We start from the raw sequence: 17,865 nt of genomic DNA on the forward strand, positions 1-17,865 counted from the left end.
AGGGATTTGTAGCAAGATCCCTTGAGCTCCCAGACTAGGTAAGGTCTCCTTGTCCTGAGCTGTGATAATATCCTGTACTTCTGTTCCATGTCATTCATCATGATCAAAATTTGAAAATTATTTCTGTTGCCATGGCTTTAACATCTGTCACTCTTATTAGATTCCAAGCTCCTTGAGAAGAAAGACAACATCTGTCTAGCTTGTGGCCATTACCATAACCTAGTACCTGACCCATAGGACATCGCTAATAACTATTTGTTGAATGAATCCTGGCACATCTTAGAAATCATCTAGATATTACAATTTGTCTTTTTTGGATAAGCAATCAGTTATTTGAACATGTAAATAGTCCAGTTGGACCAGAACTATCAGAACTTACTTTTTCAGACCTCTAGACCAAAGTACTCTCTATAAAAGTTATAACGTTCTAGCCAAATACATAAAAAAAGACAGTATGTGTAACAACAGAGAAATGACTTTGGCTTTTAAATGCTCACACTTAACGATTCCTCAGAAACTATTTACACATCAGTCTTGTGAATAAATGACATGTGAATAAATGACAAGTCCTAATTAAGAAACACCTAATGTTAAGATCTTAAAAGGCTGAAGACCGTGACCCTTAGCCAAGCTAACAAAAAGAAAAAGAAAAAAGAAAAGCATGCTCTGATAAATTAAATCAGACAAAAAAAGGTGCTTATAAATTTCCTTCTCTTTTCATCTATTTCTCCTGTAAATGTGAAATGAACCTTTTCTTTCTTATTTACTGCACAAAAGTTGATGAGTTATCTTTACAAAAACTTCTAATTCCAATCCTATTTCCAGCTCTGGGATCTGGGTCTTCTGTGTTCCACCCTGTTCCTCAGAAAGGAGCTCAATACCTCATTCTGTCCAAGAACACAAAGACAGATTGGGTCTTGACAGAAACGCATGAGAAATCCCATGGACAGTCATCTCCTCCACTCAGGAAGTACTTCTGCTAAACCTGTCCTTTGCTCTCCTTCACAGAATACGGTTTTTCCCCAGGGCAAAGCCTTACTTTCCAGCAGGGAAACGCTGCTCTGGTCTGCAGTTTGCTGGACACCCTTCCTAACCTTTCTGAGAAAGGCTTCCTTCTCCCAGTGGCTAAAGTTAGAAGTTCTAAAGGGGACTCTGGGCCTCTGGAGCCACCCTCTCTTCTCCCTGGGGTCTCCTTCAACACAACCTCCCAATGTAACAGGCAGTGGTAATGAGGTGGAAGAAGATGCTCTAGCAAATATCACAACCCATCCCCACCCCAAGATACCCCATTAGTGGCCTCTACAACATTTCCAGTCCACAGCCCTCACCCCCTCTGAAATCAGGCGACAGCAGCTCAGCAGCGACCAGGAAGGCATCTCCCCAGTTCTTTCCACTCACAGTTTGTTATCCTTCTGAATGGCAACAGGCTTTCCCCCCTCCCCCGTGCTACTTACAAAACAATAAAGAAAAATTATTATAGAGAACTTTGTAATCCAAAGTTTTCCACAGGATACACAATTCAAAACCACAATATTTTTTTCCTCACCGTGCAACAGCTCTGTGCAATTGGCACTTACTTAAGACAGCTTTCAAAGAAAATATGTTTGCAGTTCAAAGCTAAGTAAGTTTTTAGTAAACTGTCAAAAGGACTTTTTTCTTCTTTGCTGCTGGTGGAAAAATCCAAAAGAAAGAGTAACTAAGAGGAGAAGGCCTCTCTCTGAATTATACTACACGTGCAGACCTAATTGCCAGAAATTCATTAATAACTAGAATAATCAGGGCAAGCGGCCATTCCTCACCATCCTACCCTTGTCCTGAATTAGGTTTTGCCATCAAAATAATGAGAATAAAATGCTAAAATTATATCATATGTAATTAATTAAAAGTTATTAAACTGCTTTCTTATAATTTTTAATCTCATACAAGCTTTACATTAAAAACCTATGTTAATTCAAAGTATGCAATTAAAAATAGGGAAGATGCCATTTTAACAAGGCCTCCTTTTGCATCAGTTCTAACTAAAAAGTGCCCTAATGGCAATATTAGGCAACAAAGAACAAAACCAAGAAGCCAGTCTGGAACCCAAAGGACACCCGATAGCAGAGCAAGCTCAAGGGCTAAAGCAACACTAGTGTCCATGAGAAAGCTTTCCAGCTAGTGCACCCATGCAGCCCCATGCAGCTCTGGTTTGTGTGAAGGACGCTGCACTATGGGTTGCTCACATATGCCATCCTTTCAAGGCTGTATTTTGCCTGTTGCCCAACATAATTTTTGTGAAGAACTAACAATTTAGTGCCACATTTAAGGACCTACAGAAGGGATTATCAATGTCAAAGCTGTAAGTCCATAAGGAAAGGGTCAAACCTCTGCAGAAACTGTAAGAGGAAATTAAATGACAAATAAAATTACAAAATGATAATTCTACAAGTGAAAAACAAATTATTCACCTTTAAAGCACAAGATGGTGCAAAGACATGAAGACTCCAACCTAAAGAGAAAGAAGAGGCAGACCCAGCATTTGTTTTTCATTTTGGAAATGGGGTGGGGGAATAGGGGCTAACATTACAGAACCTGAAGCTGCACAGTTTAGGAAATTTCACAAAAACACTTTTTTTTTTTTTTTCTGTAGGAAAACAGACTCCCAGCTCCTTCTGCTCCTCCTTAGTTAGCTAACAGCACGGGAACCTCCTCAGCATTATTTCATGGTGAGCAGATGGTAGTCTGAAATTTCTTTGATAAAAACAATCTACTGGCAGGGGTTGGAGAGAGGTCAGCGGAACCCAGATTAACAATTGATCAGCTCTAATGAACCGTCATAGCAATAAACTCAGAGCCGGTACACAGGCAGACCTGCTATTCCAGGAAAAGCAATGGGGCCGACACCCAAGCTGTTAACAGACTTGCCAGTAACAGCATCAGGGTTTCAGAGCCTCAAAACCTTCATCTAAGCAGACATACATTCTTGGATGCACATCTATTTTCTCAAAGTCTTCTCTCTTCCACTTTTCCACACAAGCGCATGTGATTTACTCTGACCCAGAGAACATTCCGTCATGGTCCAGATACTGAATGACACTCTGTAATATCGACAGATTATTTCAACATCTACTCTGTGCTCAAACCACAGCTGTAGTCTCTGATATTCATCTTGTACTTATACAGAACAGATGACAACGGGAGAGGAAAACCTGAGCCCATCATCTTTGTTCCCAAGAGAACAAAAGCTGTAAGAACCCAAAGACCTATCTCTCAGTCTCTATACTTTCAGAGCGAGATGCTCATGCCGCATTCATGCTTCCATCACCACATTTGACAAGGGAATCAGTATGCTGCCCCAGAATTTTATTGTAAGGGTTCAATCATAGGAAGGAAGTCAGAGCACTCTTAGAAAATCACAACTGCTTCAAAAGGACAAAAAAAGGAGAGAGAGAGTTCTTGTTAAACTAAACCACAGAACATTTTCCTCTCCTGAAGGAAAAACAATCCCATAAGTCAATTAAATCATTCCTTCACTCACCCAATTACTTTTTGAAGACAACTGATCTCAAAATAAAATTGACTAAATGAGTCTTAAACACCTGATTTTCCAAGAGTCCTGAGTTCCAATAATCTTTTTCAATCTCTTACAAACTTACTTCTTCCTCTGGGACCAATGAATCCAAATGTTCAACCCAGAAAAACTCAAGAACAAGGACATTCTCTTGCCTAAGCACCATACAGGGGTCAAAACAAAGAAGTTCAAAATTGAGACAATATTAATGTCTAAAGCACACTCCACATTCAAATCTTTGTTTCTGGTTCCAGATCTTATTTAAGATCATATGTGTTTGCATTCAGTTGTCATGTATCTTTATTGTCCTTTAACTTTCCTCAGTCAAAATTTTGATGATATTTTATCATAGTTAGATTCAGGTTATCAATTCGAGACAAGAAGTCTACATAAGCAATATTTTATTTTTCCTGGCTATCACATCTGAAAGCACTTTGTCTCTTTGTGCCGTTATTGATATTAACTTTAATTACCTGTTTAAGATGGTGTCTGCCAGGATTATCCATAATAAAGCTATTTTCCCTTTGTAATTATTAATAATAAGCAATTTGTGGACAGATACTTTGAGATTATCAATGTCCTGTTCTTCATCAAACTTCTACCTGCCAATTTTAGCATCCATTGAAGATTCCTGCCTGAAGCAATTACTAACATAATTTTATAATGCCATCATTTTTTCTGTATTCAGCAGTTGACAATGTACTTACTTAGGGACTTCCCAGGTGGCTCAGTGGTAAAAAATCCACCTGCCAATGCAGGAGTTGCAGGTTCAATCCCTGGGTTGGGAAGATCCCCTGGAGGAGGAAATGGCAACCAAACCCAGTATTTTTGCCAGGTTAATGTCTTGAACAGAAGAGCCTGGCAGGCTATAGTTTATGGGGTCCCAAAGAGTCAGACATGGTTTAAGTGACTGAGCATGAGCACAGCTGAATTATAAGACAGGGGTCTCCCACCCCCAGGCCATGGATCAGTACTGGTCCATGGCCTGTTAAGAACCAGGCTGCTCAGCAATAGGTGAGCAACAGACAAGCCAGTGAAGCTCCATCTGTATTGATAATGCTCCCCACTGCTCACGCTATCTCCTGAACTCTGCCTCTTGTCAGATCAGCAGCAGCATTAGCTTCTCACAGAAGCATGAACCCGAAATGCAATGCACTTAAATCATACCGAAACCATCCTTCCACCTCCCATCCGTGGAAAAATGATCTTCTATTAAACTGGTCCCTGGTGCCAAAAAGGTTGGGGACCACAGCTAAAAGAGCTTTCCCTTCTCTGTTATTTATGTATTTGTCTATTTACCCATCTGTTTGTTTATTTGAGCTTCCCAGGTAGTGCTAATGGTAAAGAATCCACCTGCCAAAGCAGGAGATACAAGAGATGCAGGTTTGATCCCCTGTGTAGGGAAGATCCCCTGGAGAAGGAAATGGCAACCCACTCTGGTATTACTGCCTGGTAAATCCCACAGACAGAGGAGCGTGGTGGGCTACCATCCATGGGGCCGCAGAAAGTCAGACACTACTGAGCAACTGAGCATGGGGATTGTTTTTTATTTATTATCAGCTTGGACTCACAGATTCTCATCAAATTAAGTTGATTTGAGTTGACTTTCTGTCAATTACAACCAGAATATTGCTGAAAAAACTTCTGGAACTCCCAAGGAGTGATAGAGAGTTTCCTTGGCAAGGCACTGAAAAGGTCCATATAATTGTCACACTTGCAAAGGTGCTTCCTAATGCTTCCATTAAATCCCTTCCAGTCCACTCCAGGAAGTTCAAATCCTTGAAGAGAGGCACACTTCAGACAAATGTAGCCAACAAATGCCCCCTGGTTCTTCCTGGAGCCACCAAGCAGGTAAGGCTATAGAAGACAAGGTGCTTATTGCTATTTTCAGCTGACTCTGCCCTTTGTAACTTTGCTCAAAGAGCAGGGCTATCTGCCCCATTCCTCTCCAGGTGTTACCAACAATCCCCAAGGCTTTTCCCACCTCTTCCTGGAGCCTCTGATGCTTAACTGCATTCTTCGTTCTATTTGCTTCATACATTCAGTGTTATGACTAAAAATGACTGTTTCCTCTCCAGACCCATTCTTCAACCTTCTCCACCAAAAGTCTCAGAAACTCTGAACCAAATCAACTACACCAACAGTTAGGTTCAGTCAATGGTGAGTTACAGCAAGAAATCAGAAGACTAGAGACAGTTATTGGAGGTATCCTTTCCCCCAGATTCCACCTTCATCACCTCACCATTTATCTACCAAGCACCCTTTCCATACAGCTACCATCCCTGGGTTCTAGAAATCACTCCCTCCCCTTGCTCCTTCAGGCTAGGTGTGTGGCTTGCCCCAAGAATATAACACCATTGCTTGTTGGTTTCTTTTACCACGCATTTGTAAATATTCTCATTATTAAACTTGCCTCTATTACTCCATTTGAGTGGGCATTCTTTATCCACAAGGCAAAAATTATAGATGTAAGTGATGACAAGAAGGACACCCCAGGGACAGAGACACAGTCAAAGGCTATCTTTGGTATCAACATCTTTGTCTGTGCTTGAAGATTTATCTTTTCCATATGAATGAAAATATGGCAAAATAAACAGTATTTCCTAATTGTGACCACATGGCACTAAAAGAAGTATGTATGTTCTAGCAAAGCACAGCCTTAAGGAGTTAAGATTCACTCTTATTTTGCCAGCAGTGAGGAAAAGTCACAAACTCAAAATGACAATACAGATACAATTTCCTTCTGGAAGGACGCAAAGGAACCTCAAAGTATTATTCAATTCACTCCTTGCCTTTTACTATGTTTTCTATATACATGGCAGCATTGAAATCCTTCCCAACTAGATACATGTGTGCTATGATTAGATATGAGATTCAGTATAAGAAACTTATTAAGCAGATGTTCAAATCCAGGTCTGTGAATGATGTAATTTTAAAATATAATTAACAGTAAATTCAAGGTTAGATCCATATGTTCTTTCAGTCACTTAAAATGCAGTCATGGAAGAGGGATTTGATATATTCTGCCATCTATCTTATCAATTTATCATTGAAAGCTCTGGCGATTACTGTCAGTTGACTGATTAACTCCCCCAGAATTAGGAGTTCACTGAAACCTGGTTACATACATAGTATGCATTATCACCTGTAATTTACACAGTGGAAAATGGTTGAGGATCATTGTCCTGTCTTGTTAAGAAATAGGTACATTTATTTCAACTCTGTACCATACTCTAAAAAGCCTTCTCCCCAAACATCTAAACCCTGATATTCGCAGTATACCTAGTGTTTCTCCTTTAGCAGCAAGCACAAAAAGCAGTTTAACTCAAACTCTCATCAGTTACCTGCAAGTCAGCATCAAATTCATGTTTCAGGTGTGCCTCTTCCGCAGCCTCCACAAGACGCTGGAAAGACAGAAAGCAACACAAAGAGTCAGAAGTGTGACCTGGACCCCACCTCAACATCGTGAAAACACTGACATTTCTCCATTGCCCCAAATGCCAGGTCATACCATGGCCTGGAAACTGTGACCTGCTGCCCGCGCTCCCACGAAGCTGAAAATAACATCAGTGTCAAAATCCAGTTTCTGTTTTCATCATCCAATCATACATGTACATAAATGCATACATGTTCTGTATCCCTTTCATAAAAATTCAAAGACACTGGCTCTTGAGGCTAGATATGGACTCCAAAACCTACCCAGAAAAGTATATTCCTTAAGCATAGAAAGCCCATGGTCAAGATTTATTGAACTGAACTGAGTCCAACTCTAAGTGGGCTTTCTTCCCCAGTGGTTTGGAAATGGTATTTATTTTCATTCCCTCAATCATTTAAGGTCAACTCTTTCTGCACCCAGCTCTGGTGCATAATTATCAGGTAACATTTATTTGAAGTTAATGGTACATCAATGCCATCTTGACAATCTGCATCCCAATAAGAAAATCACTAAAATTAAATCAATAACTAACAACTATAAATGCACAATTGTTGTTACTCTTCTTTGCCAATGAAATTCAGCCAATACACATTGTTATGAAACAATTTTTATAAAATTCCATTTAATGCCAATCATTTATTCTTTAATTTAAAGTTACCAACAATAAGTTATTTCTCACCATGAAAATGTAAGCAACAGGATATTGCAGAAAACTCATTTAGTGAAATAATATTTCACTGAAATTTTATTGACTTTAAAGAAAAACTTCAGATCCAGGTAAAAATTAAACCATTTATATTTTTCCCACAGTTATTCTTGTAGCCTATGCTGTCTTTAGCTTGCTTTTTTGACATATTATAGAACTGAGTTTAACAGGTCATGTTTCAAAAATTATGACATTAGATTAATCTCTAAATGATCACAAATTGACAGATAAATGTTCCACAAATAATTAATAAACTGGACATGGGAATACAGAGGCTGAAATATATTTGGGAAAATTGGGCACCAGTAGAAGCCCTAAAGCCTTCTCTCTCCAGAGGACATTTAAAGAAACTGACAGGTCAGCCAGAGACGATGCTGCATGCAGAATGGAAACTGGGAAGCGTGGCCAATCTGGTTTCCCACTCTCTCTTCAGATAGTTGGGAAGAAGCTTCTCCTCTGCTCAGTCAAAGAACAGATTCCAGGAAAATATTACAAGGCCAGAGCCAGAAGATCCAGTGCCAATTCTAGGAAAGGTACAATCCCCTACCATTGCGAAATCTGGGCAAGCCCTTACCCTCTCTAATTCTTGGGACGGTTTCCTCATCCCAAACATATGAAAAGACAATCCCAGATCAGTGGTTCTCAAAGTGGAGCCCCCCACCAGCAGCATCAGTTTCACCTGAGAATCTGTTAGAAACTCACATTTTCAAGTCCCATCCCAGTCCTACAGAATCAGAAGCTCTGGGGCTGAGCCCAGCAAACTTTTTTTTTTTTTTAATATCTATTATTTTTATTTATTTGGCTGCACCAGTATGTGGGCATGTGGAATTTAGTTCCCCAACCAGGGATAGAACCTGGCCCCCATGTGTTGGGAAGCACAGAGTCTTAGGCACTGGACCAACAGGGAAATTATCCTAGCAATTTGTTTTAACAAGCTCTCTGGATGGTTAAGAAGCTGTTAAAGTTTGAAAGCCACTGACTACTAATAACACTCATCCCAGATCCCCTTGTAATGAGCCTCACCAACCTTCTGAGGTTTCCTCAACCTCATTTATCTTCTTAAAAATCTGTGTATGTCTATATACATATATATATAGATGTCTTTTCACTATAAGACACAAAATACTTTATAGGAGACAGGCATAAAATAAAGATGATGAGAAACAGAGAAAAAGAAAGAGACACTATCTATGTAGACTGGACATACTGGCCCCAACTTTCAATGGGCCTTGGGTCTTTTTGGAAACATCCTGGTCAATGAAGCTTATTAACATCCTGTGATGACTTGATACAATTTAAAAATGTATCAATGTGGACCCTGAAAGATAAATGACTGACAGTGATTGAAGAAATCTGTGTTTGCGTGAGCTTATTTTTTTAATCATTGTAACAGATTTAGAATGTATATGCATGTACCATGAAATCATTTACAAACTGTTATAAGATATGTATAATAAATATTATACATCTTTGAACACTTACATATCAAAAAAGCCATTCATTTTGACTGTGTATTTACAGTCATAGAAGTTGTTTTCTCATGGTGTCTAAGCACTTTCAGAACCCAGAAAAGAACTGCAATGAAATGGACAAATGATCAAAAAATAAAAACAAAATAAAATTTCTTAATGAACGAGACAGATATATTGAAAAAAGTGAAGAACTGGAAACCCAAAAAACAATAAAGTAGTATAGGCCAACAAATAAGAAACAGGCAACTTGAAGTTATCATGAAACAACATAGCATAAAATGCATTTCATATAATGTTTTATTTACACTTATATTTATGTATATCTCATACATGCCATAAACAAATTTGTGTATAGAGCTTCCCTGGTGGCTCAGTGCTAAATAATCCGCCTGCCAATGGAAGAGATATGGGTTTGATACCTGATCCGGGAAGATCCCACATGCCACAATGTAGCAACTAAGCCCATGTGTCACAACTATTGAGCCTGAGTTTTAGAGCCCAGGAGCCGCAACGGCTGAGCCCCCATGCCACAACTACTGAAGCCTGCAAGCCCTGGAGCCCCAGCTCTCCACCAGAAGACACTGCAATGAGAAGCCTGAGCTATGCAACTAGAGAGTAGCCTCTGTTCGCTGCAACCAGAGAAAAACCCACAAAGGAACAAAGACCCATTACAACCAAAAATAAAGTAATTAATTAAAATATCTTTTAAAAAATCTGTGTATGGCATAACATGAAATGTATTTCAACTACAAACACTGTAATACAAACCACAGGGCACAAGAAAATAACACACTAGAAACAATTCTATAATACTGTACAAACCACTGACACCAGCCAGAACACTGTTCTTTGTGTGGCGTAGTCGAGTCCATGAGAATTTGAATCCTGCTGGCTGGTTTTTACGTTCATTTTCAAGTTAAATCTGCTGCATGCCTTTTTTTAACTTAATTTATCTCACACATTTCTTGTTTCCATAAAGATATTTTCCTATCATGCTCACTACAGAGCTTCAGGAGATATGATTCAGAAAAAAAGTTAGTTAACTGGCAGCCACACATAATACTGTCTCATGTGAAGCATGGAAGTACTTTGGAACAGGGCACTTTGAAAGGACATATCCTTCTTGTGATGGAGTTATCCCAGTCTGCACTCTGATGCCAACAGGAGACAGGCCTACATTATATGAGAGAATTCAGGGGAACCCCCGGCCTCTCCCACACCAAGAATAGACTCAGTTGCTATGCACAGTGATAATGACAAAAAGCACATCAAGAGCCATGAACACCTTTTGGAAAGAACAAAACATTGTCAATCTTTCTCAAAACACTAGTATAAAATAAATGAATTATAAGAAATGTTATTTAAGAAAGAATTCATATGCCATAAATTTACCTAAAACAGAGCAGTCCTGGAGACAGTGTTCCCATTGTTAATAAAATAAAAATAAACTGAATCATCATTAACAAAATCAAAACCACTCAACTTCCAACTCATGCTTACCAGCAGAAAATAATAGCCCAGAGTATCCTTTTCTGAGCAAATATCCTTATCATCTAAGTCAAATTAAGTATGTTTTTAAAATAATTTTGATTATTACTTGCAGGCAAGGAAAATCGATTTAAATGTGCTAATATTTTAGTTATTATATAAGGAACTGCCACTTAGCCTGAGGAGAACTGTTACTTTCCATATCTATTAGAAAGGCAGTGTTCTTTTTAATAATAAGTTAATTTTCTCTTGTATGAATTCCTTTTTTGGCTTTGCAGATGAGACTACAGAATTGTGTGTTTTTTTAATTAAAACTACACACTGGAAATAAAAATGGTTTTGAAGACTGGTATTCAAAATTGAGATTTGAGAAAGCAGCAGTTTTGTCCATAGGTACACTTTCCCCCTTAATAACCAAGCATTTCCTTACTAAATAAAAATGATAACAATATAGCAGAATATACATCCTGGCCTTGAAACGAAGCACCTAGAAGCTAAAAACCTGCAATTCATCAATTGATACATATTACATTGACTTTTACGATTTCTAAATAACTCTTCCTTTTTAGTGGAATAAACACGAAAGTTATCTTTATATATATATAAAATGCTAGAAGCCATGGACCATAGATAGTATTTATAGCTCTGGTGAAGGCAAAACTGCCAAGGGGAACCGCAGGGGTATTAAGGCATTTCATTTAAAATCACATCTTATTTCTTGTTACAATGACTCCACATATATCATTCAACAATACAGAATGCACAGTCTCCCCTCTCCTCCCCTGAAAACACTGAAATCAAGGTGAGCGTTAAAGACATTGGAGATGTCACATTCTCTGTCATGGTCCAGAAGGGGGAAAATAGGGCACCAAGTCAAAGTAAAAATTGGATCAGAAGAAGAAAATGATTTTTTGTTCTACTTGTATTTCATTTTCTGGTTCCAGATCTTTTTTGGCTTAAAAGGAGAAAAGATGGAAAGAAATATGCAGTGAAAGTGGGGAGAGTAATGGAAAATACAGTTCCACAACCAAAGTAACTTATTACTGGAGTCCTACTGATTCTATCAGGTGAACAAATTGTGCATAAGTGAAACAAGTTTTTAATAAAATCCCTAAACCTGGAGCAGGGACAATTATGGCCAAAAAGTCTTTAAACAGAAACATAAAAACCATACGTAGGACTTCCCTGGTGGTACAGTGAATAAGAATCTGCCTGCGAATGCAGAGGACACAGATTTGATTCCTGGTCCAGGAAGATTCCACATCCCGAGGAGCAACTAAGCCCATGAAGCGCAGCTATGGAGCCTGTCCTCTAGAGCCCCTGAGCTGCAGCTATGATCCCATATCCTGCACTACGGACACCCAGGCACCGAGAGCCTGTGCTCCGCAACAAGAGACGCCACCGCAACTAGAAGCCCAGGTGCCAGCGACAAGAAGTAGCCGCCACTCACCTCGACTGGAGAAAGTCTGAGGGCAGCAATGAAGATCTAGTGCAACCAAAAATAAATAAGTCAATAGATTTTCTTAAAAAACACGTGAAAAGCAAAGAAAAATGATATTTCTATTTCTCATGTTAAAGATAAAAAGCTTTGGCTTGTAAATTCTATGATCATGGGATACAGGAATTTTAACAAAAATTTCAAACTATTTAATATGTCTAGTGATTTCACTTTGTGTTTTACAAAGACACTTAATGCTCATATCAGGTTTTTATTGCCCCTTTTCTCTGAAATGAGTACAAAATTCTTTCTCAAATAATGCTTAAATTCAACTGAAGGGATTCTAGGGAAAATCTGTGGTCATGTTAACATAGTGCTAGTTATTAAATTGTCTTTAATATCAGAAAAAAGATCACGTGACTCTTCCTTCAACTCAACAAGAGCTAAACTTGCAGAAAAGCAGCTAAATGGGGCAATCAAAGAGAAGCAACCATCACTGTCACAACCACACCCAGCGTGATGTGGTTCATCCTTTCCTTACACAAAGGATTAGCAGCTTTTATTTTAGGGACTGCCAACGAGTGTGATGGAGTAAAAGCTAAATGCTGTGCCAATCAGTATGTACAGCAGGTGATTATTATCCTAGTACCATGTTACAATCATGTCTTAAATTTGACATACTGACCACCTGAAGAGATAAGGACAGAGGAAATCCAGGTTCTCTCTACAGTCACAGATTTCAAACTCAACTGACCCTAGAAATAAAAATGAAAAATCTCTATTCTCATTAAATGCCATCAGTTCATCAAAAGATCTGCCCAGGAATCTGGACAAAATGAGACTGATTTGTCCCAGGATTAATTCTAAACACTCCATCCTTGTATAAAGAGTCAGAAACCAACAATTTAAGAACTGTCATGTTGGGGGGAAAAGTAAGATATTTAAATTTCCATTTTCACTCCATCTGTTGTTAATCTCTTCTCTTCTCCAATCTGGATATAGTTTTTATCACTCCGTAACAGTGTAGATCAGGGCTCCCCAAGAGACTCAGTGGTTAAAGACTTCACCAGAAGACTCAGGAGATGTGGGTTCAGTCCCTGGGTTGACAAGATACATGGGAGAAAGAAATAGCAACCCAATCCAGAGTTCTTGCCTGGAGAATCCCATGGACGGAGGAGCATGGCAGGCTATAGTCCATAAGGTCACAGAGTCAGGCACGACTAAGCACACAGGCAACAGTATAGATTAACCTTTGATGCTTTTGTAGCTAGAGTAATTGAAGGACTAGTACCACCAGTGAGCCATGGAACATCATGAGGTGGTTTACAGAGAGTGGAGGACATGCATAAAGAAAATAGCTATTTCCCTATAAAGAGCTAAATGAAAAATCATAGTAACAATAAGCCATGAAGCTTCCCAGAAAAAAAATTACATTTAAGTTGAGCTCTAAAGGAAAGTGGGACGTTGCTAAAAGAGCGTTCAGCCCAAAGAAACATGGCAAACAAAGTTTCGGAGGCAAGAAAACTTTGGGGACTTTGTTCTAGAAACAGTTGGATCTCAGAGACCTATGCAAAGACCACATTAATGGCTGGATTACCATCAGGTAGTGAATCAGGGCAAAAGGAATAACCTGGAGAGATGGACACCAACTAGACAAGAAATCCGAGACATCTTTCCCTCCTACTCTGAAACACTGAAGCTGAAGTTAAAGTCATATCTGAGTCTAATAATATTCAGTAATCCTTATTGATACGAATGTTTTTGCTTTTCAACTCCAATAGAAAAGGCACATATAAATCACCAGCTATCAAGATGATCGTTCCTTTAGAGAAAAACAAGTTTTAAGGAGCCTTCATTATTTCTTTGTTCCTGTACAAGAAATAAGCTTTGTTGCACACGAATGAACATTTTGTATAAAATGACCTTCTGCTTGAAAGCTGCAAAGATTGCTTCTGCTTTAAAAACAGCAAACATTTCAAAGTAGATTATAAAAGCTAATCTATAAAGTTTCCAGAGAAAGCAGGTAACAGAACAATAGAGTAAACACATGGTGTGCATGTGGGGAGAGTTTTCTTTCCTTCCTCCACCCCATCTCTTCCTGTCTCCTTCAGACTGCAGAAGGCTACACCAACCTTTTACAAGACAAAATAAGCCTAGAGTTTACATCAGAAGACTGGATCACAATCAATAACAAATTATCTTTGTTTCCACAGGAGATACCTGTTATCAATTTGAGGCTGATTCGATTAATAACTGTTATCAACATGAGTGGCCAATTTCCAAACCAAAGCTATCTCATTTTACACCTAAGGCTGCATTTGCCAAAATGTAACATTTTCAAAACTATTGAACACGGAAACAGCCAAGCTGCTCAAAAGGCTACCCAAGGGCCAGAGCGGCTGGGAGGAGACAGAAAAAATAGACAGTCTTATATTTCAGCCCAAGCAAGTTTTTCCAAATGATCCAGCATTTTAGAATGTGGTCTTCTATGTAGATATCCTCCTGGCAGTGGTTTATAGAGTTGGATTATCAAAATTAAGGCTATTTAACCATGAACCTTATAAAGTTTCCTCTGAATCCCTCAGTTTTAAGACAACTGAACTCTTCCTTTCATGGGCAATAGAACTGTCATTAACTTCCTGAGAGGATATAAGTCCAGTGTGAAAAGAGCTATGATATTAAGTCGGTTTAAGGATAAGCTTATCTTTTTCCCACAGTGGAAATCACCTATCAATGAGGGCTCTGACCATGTTGAACAAAATTTTGTTCCAGCCCTTAATTATATATTTCCAGGGCTGACTCAGAGGTTTTGACCAGAATCCACAATGGCAGAGCATTGAGGATACTGTCCAACTAGGTAAGGAGGATGGGAGCATCTGCCTGAGATAAGAAAGATAAGATAAGGTGCAGCCAAGTTAAGAAGATGATAGTCCTGGAGAGAATGTCTATGGTACAGAGAGTTTCCAATCCTGGCTGTAACAACAAGTTCCCATCACTTCTGTTCAATTTAGTTTAACAAGTATTTGTTGAGAACCTATTAAGTAATCAGAATAGCAATAAGAACTGAGTGGGTCACTAAGGAGATGATATAATCATGGCTCTAAGCTTTTGGCCTTTTAAACATTACATCTCAATAGAATTAGAACAGTCTCAGAGCCCAAGAACAAAGGTTTGAATATAGATCTTCCCACTCAGTAGCTACTTGACTCTGTGAAAACCTTAACTTCTTTGAGTCTTGGTTTTCTTACCCGGTGAACTGAAATGGTACCATTTTTAGTCTGTATTTCCATGGGTGAATTTGATGAGCACGTACATGCAAAACATTTCCTGAAGAATTCCACACAAATGTAATTAAGCTATCATGGTAATGGGGCAGGGGAAGAGACAAATTTTCAAGCATAGAACTGTTTGACTGAATAAGAAAAGACCAGAGTCTATGATTCCCATGGTTGGCTCCCATGTGGGGAGAACTTGGAACAGCAACACAAGTTCACAGTTACATGGAGGTTATGTGAAAGTTAATTCTGCTGCCAAGAAAAGGGCTCCAAAATCTGTGTTCTCAACACAAGGCTGTGCACCTGCTCCTTGAGGACTGGCTTTCAGAATCCACCACTCTTTTTTCAGCTTCAACAGCAAAATCTGTGATCAGTGGGGTGAAAATGGAATGAGGCAAGGGCCTTTATAACATTTTGACTGATGTCCTCAAAATGGCACAAACACAGAAATTAAGCTGTTTGCCAAAGCAAGCTCCTTTGACGGATGGTACCGGTGCGGTGCGACACAGAACAGGATAGCGAACATGGCAGGCAGCTCCCCGCCCCTGGGCCCCAACTACAATCAGGGAAGGAAAATTCCCTTTACCCTTGAAAACAGAAAAATACTGAACAATTTCCATGTCTAATAGATTTTACCTACTCAGATGGATTTTTATGTAAATATGATGCAGGGGAAAAGCTATTTCAATTCTGTTTCTATTCTCTCCTTGTATCTACCCATCCAGATGTTTACCAGGCAACTTCAGTTTGAAAGGGAACATATTACGTTGGTCCAAAAGTAGGCTCTGGGGTCAGACAACCTGACTTGAATCCTGGCTTGAGCTACTTCATTAGAGTACTCTGGGCAAAAGTTCTTGGTACCTAATGAATGTTCATTAATGTCAGCTCTTATTATTGTTGATGATGATAACAAGACAATGCTGATGATAATCAAGTATATGAGAAGAATTACACTAAAAGCTCCGCCATGAAGATGACCAACACATTCACAGTTCAGCTCTGAGGAGAAGCAACTATTTATAATTATAGACAGTATAGTGCGGGCTACTACAGGAGGTCCCACAAGAAGATAACAGCAAATTATTTAGTTTCACACTTCCTATCCCAGTGCCAAACTGTTCTAACTACTTTAATCAATTAATCCATTTAATCCTCACAGCCATCCTATAAAGGAAACCACATACACTTTTCCCAACTTTACACATGGGAGAACCACAGAGCAAAGAGGTTTAAGGTGTTATGACAACTCAAAGTAAGATAACTCTGCCAGGGAATGGGGTACCAGTGTGGGGAAGGTTTCATAAATGATGTGACAGTGAGTTTGAGTTTAAAAGGCTGAGTGCAAGTCAGCCAACTGGCTAAGAGAAGTGATGGGAGACTGAGCGGCAAAGACCCTAAGGAAGAAGCCTCATGAGTCTTCAGAGTCTGTTGGTGGTTTGGAATGGGGAAGCCCAGTGGTGTGGGGAGAAGGGTACAAACAGGCAGGCGAGTGGGGTTTAAATGAGCAAGGGCAAGGAGCAAGGCCAAGGAACACTATGTTCTGTGCACTATAGTCTGGGTGAGGAGCAAAGAGGTCTGATTGGGCATAAAAGCAACATGATCAGTTCTGAAACTGAAGTCATCTTTAAAGTAATCTGGTAGCAATGATTTAAAAAATAGATTAGACTCCTATATCTAGATTGGAAGGAAAGAAGGGAGGAGGAAGAAAGGGATAGATTTGAAGCAAACCAGGAAAGAAATGCAGGGTGAAGGAAGGTTTTAAGGTGAAAATATGCTCACACTCTGTGAGCAGTAATAAGCAAAAAACAGTAACAAGAACCGTCATGAAAAGCTCCCTGTAGGCTCAGGTCAGGGCAGTATTCAGATACTTCCCAAGGACCAGAAAGCCATCAGCAGGCCTCCAGTTCAAAGAGCCTTAAACTTAGACTTCCTGCAGTAATCTCCTAAAGAGAGCGCAGGTATAGTCACAGAGAAACCACGGCACTGGAAGAAGATGCACCTCTTTCCTGGACCACACAGCCTATGGTGCATATAATTTTTCTTACTGTATCCTTTACTTCTCAGGAAAAACTCAATCACATTGTAGAAGCACTCTCTGCTTAAAAAAAAAAAAAAACAGTAATGTGTTAAATGCAAATATTTAAAATATACCCTTGTTCTCAACTCTGTTTTGTCATTAGGTCCGTCTAGTCAAAGCTATGGTTTTTCCAGTAGTCATGTATGGATGTGAGAGTTGGACCATAAAGAAGCTGAGTGTCAAAGAATTGATGCCTTCAAATTGTGGTGCTGGAGAAAACTCTTGAGAGCCCCTTGAACTGCAAGGAGATCAAACAAGTCAATTTTAGGAAATCAACCCTCAACATTCATTGGAAGGACTGATATTGAAGCTGAAGCTCCATTACTTTGGCCACCTGATGAGAAGAGCTGATTCAGTAGAAAACACTGATGCTGGGAAAGATTGAGGGCAGGAGGACAAAGGGGGCGACAGAGGATGAGATGG

General features: G+C 39.3%; 1 protein-coding gene across 1 annotated transcript in view; it reads right to left on the bottom strand.

Annotated features, from left to right (window-relative positions):
• Positions 1-17,865, bottom strand: part of CACNA2D3 (calcium voltage-gated channel auxiliary subunit alpha2delta 3) — an 875,864-nt gene that overhangs the window by 581,349 nt on the left and 276,650 nt on the right. Inside the window, exon 4 of the mRNA XM_068982393.1 lies at positions 6,895-6,954. Within this exon, the coding sequence (XP_068838494.1) occupies positions 6,895-6,954 (60 nt within the window). The remainder of the gene's footprint in view (positions 1-6,894; positions 6,955-17,865) is intronic.

The sequence above is a fragment of the Capricornis sumatraensis genome, chromosome 10, assembly GCF_032405125.1.
Source record: "Capricornis sumatraensis isolate serow.1 chromosome 10, serow.2, whole genome shotgun sequence".
Classification (NCBI taxonomy): domain Eukaryota; kingdom Metazoa; phylum Chordata; class Mammalia; order Artiodactyla; family Bovidae; genus Capricornis; species Capricornis sumatraensis.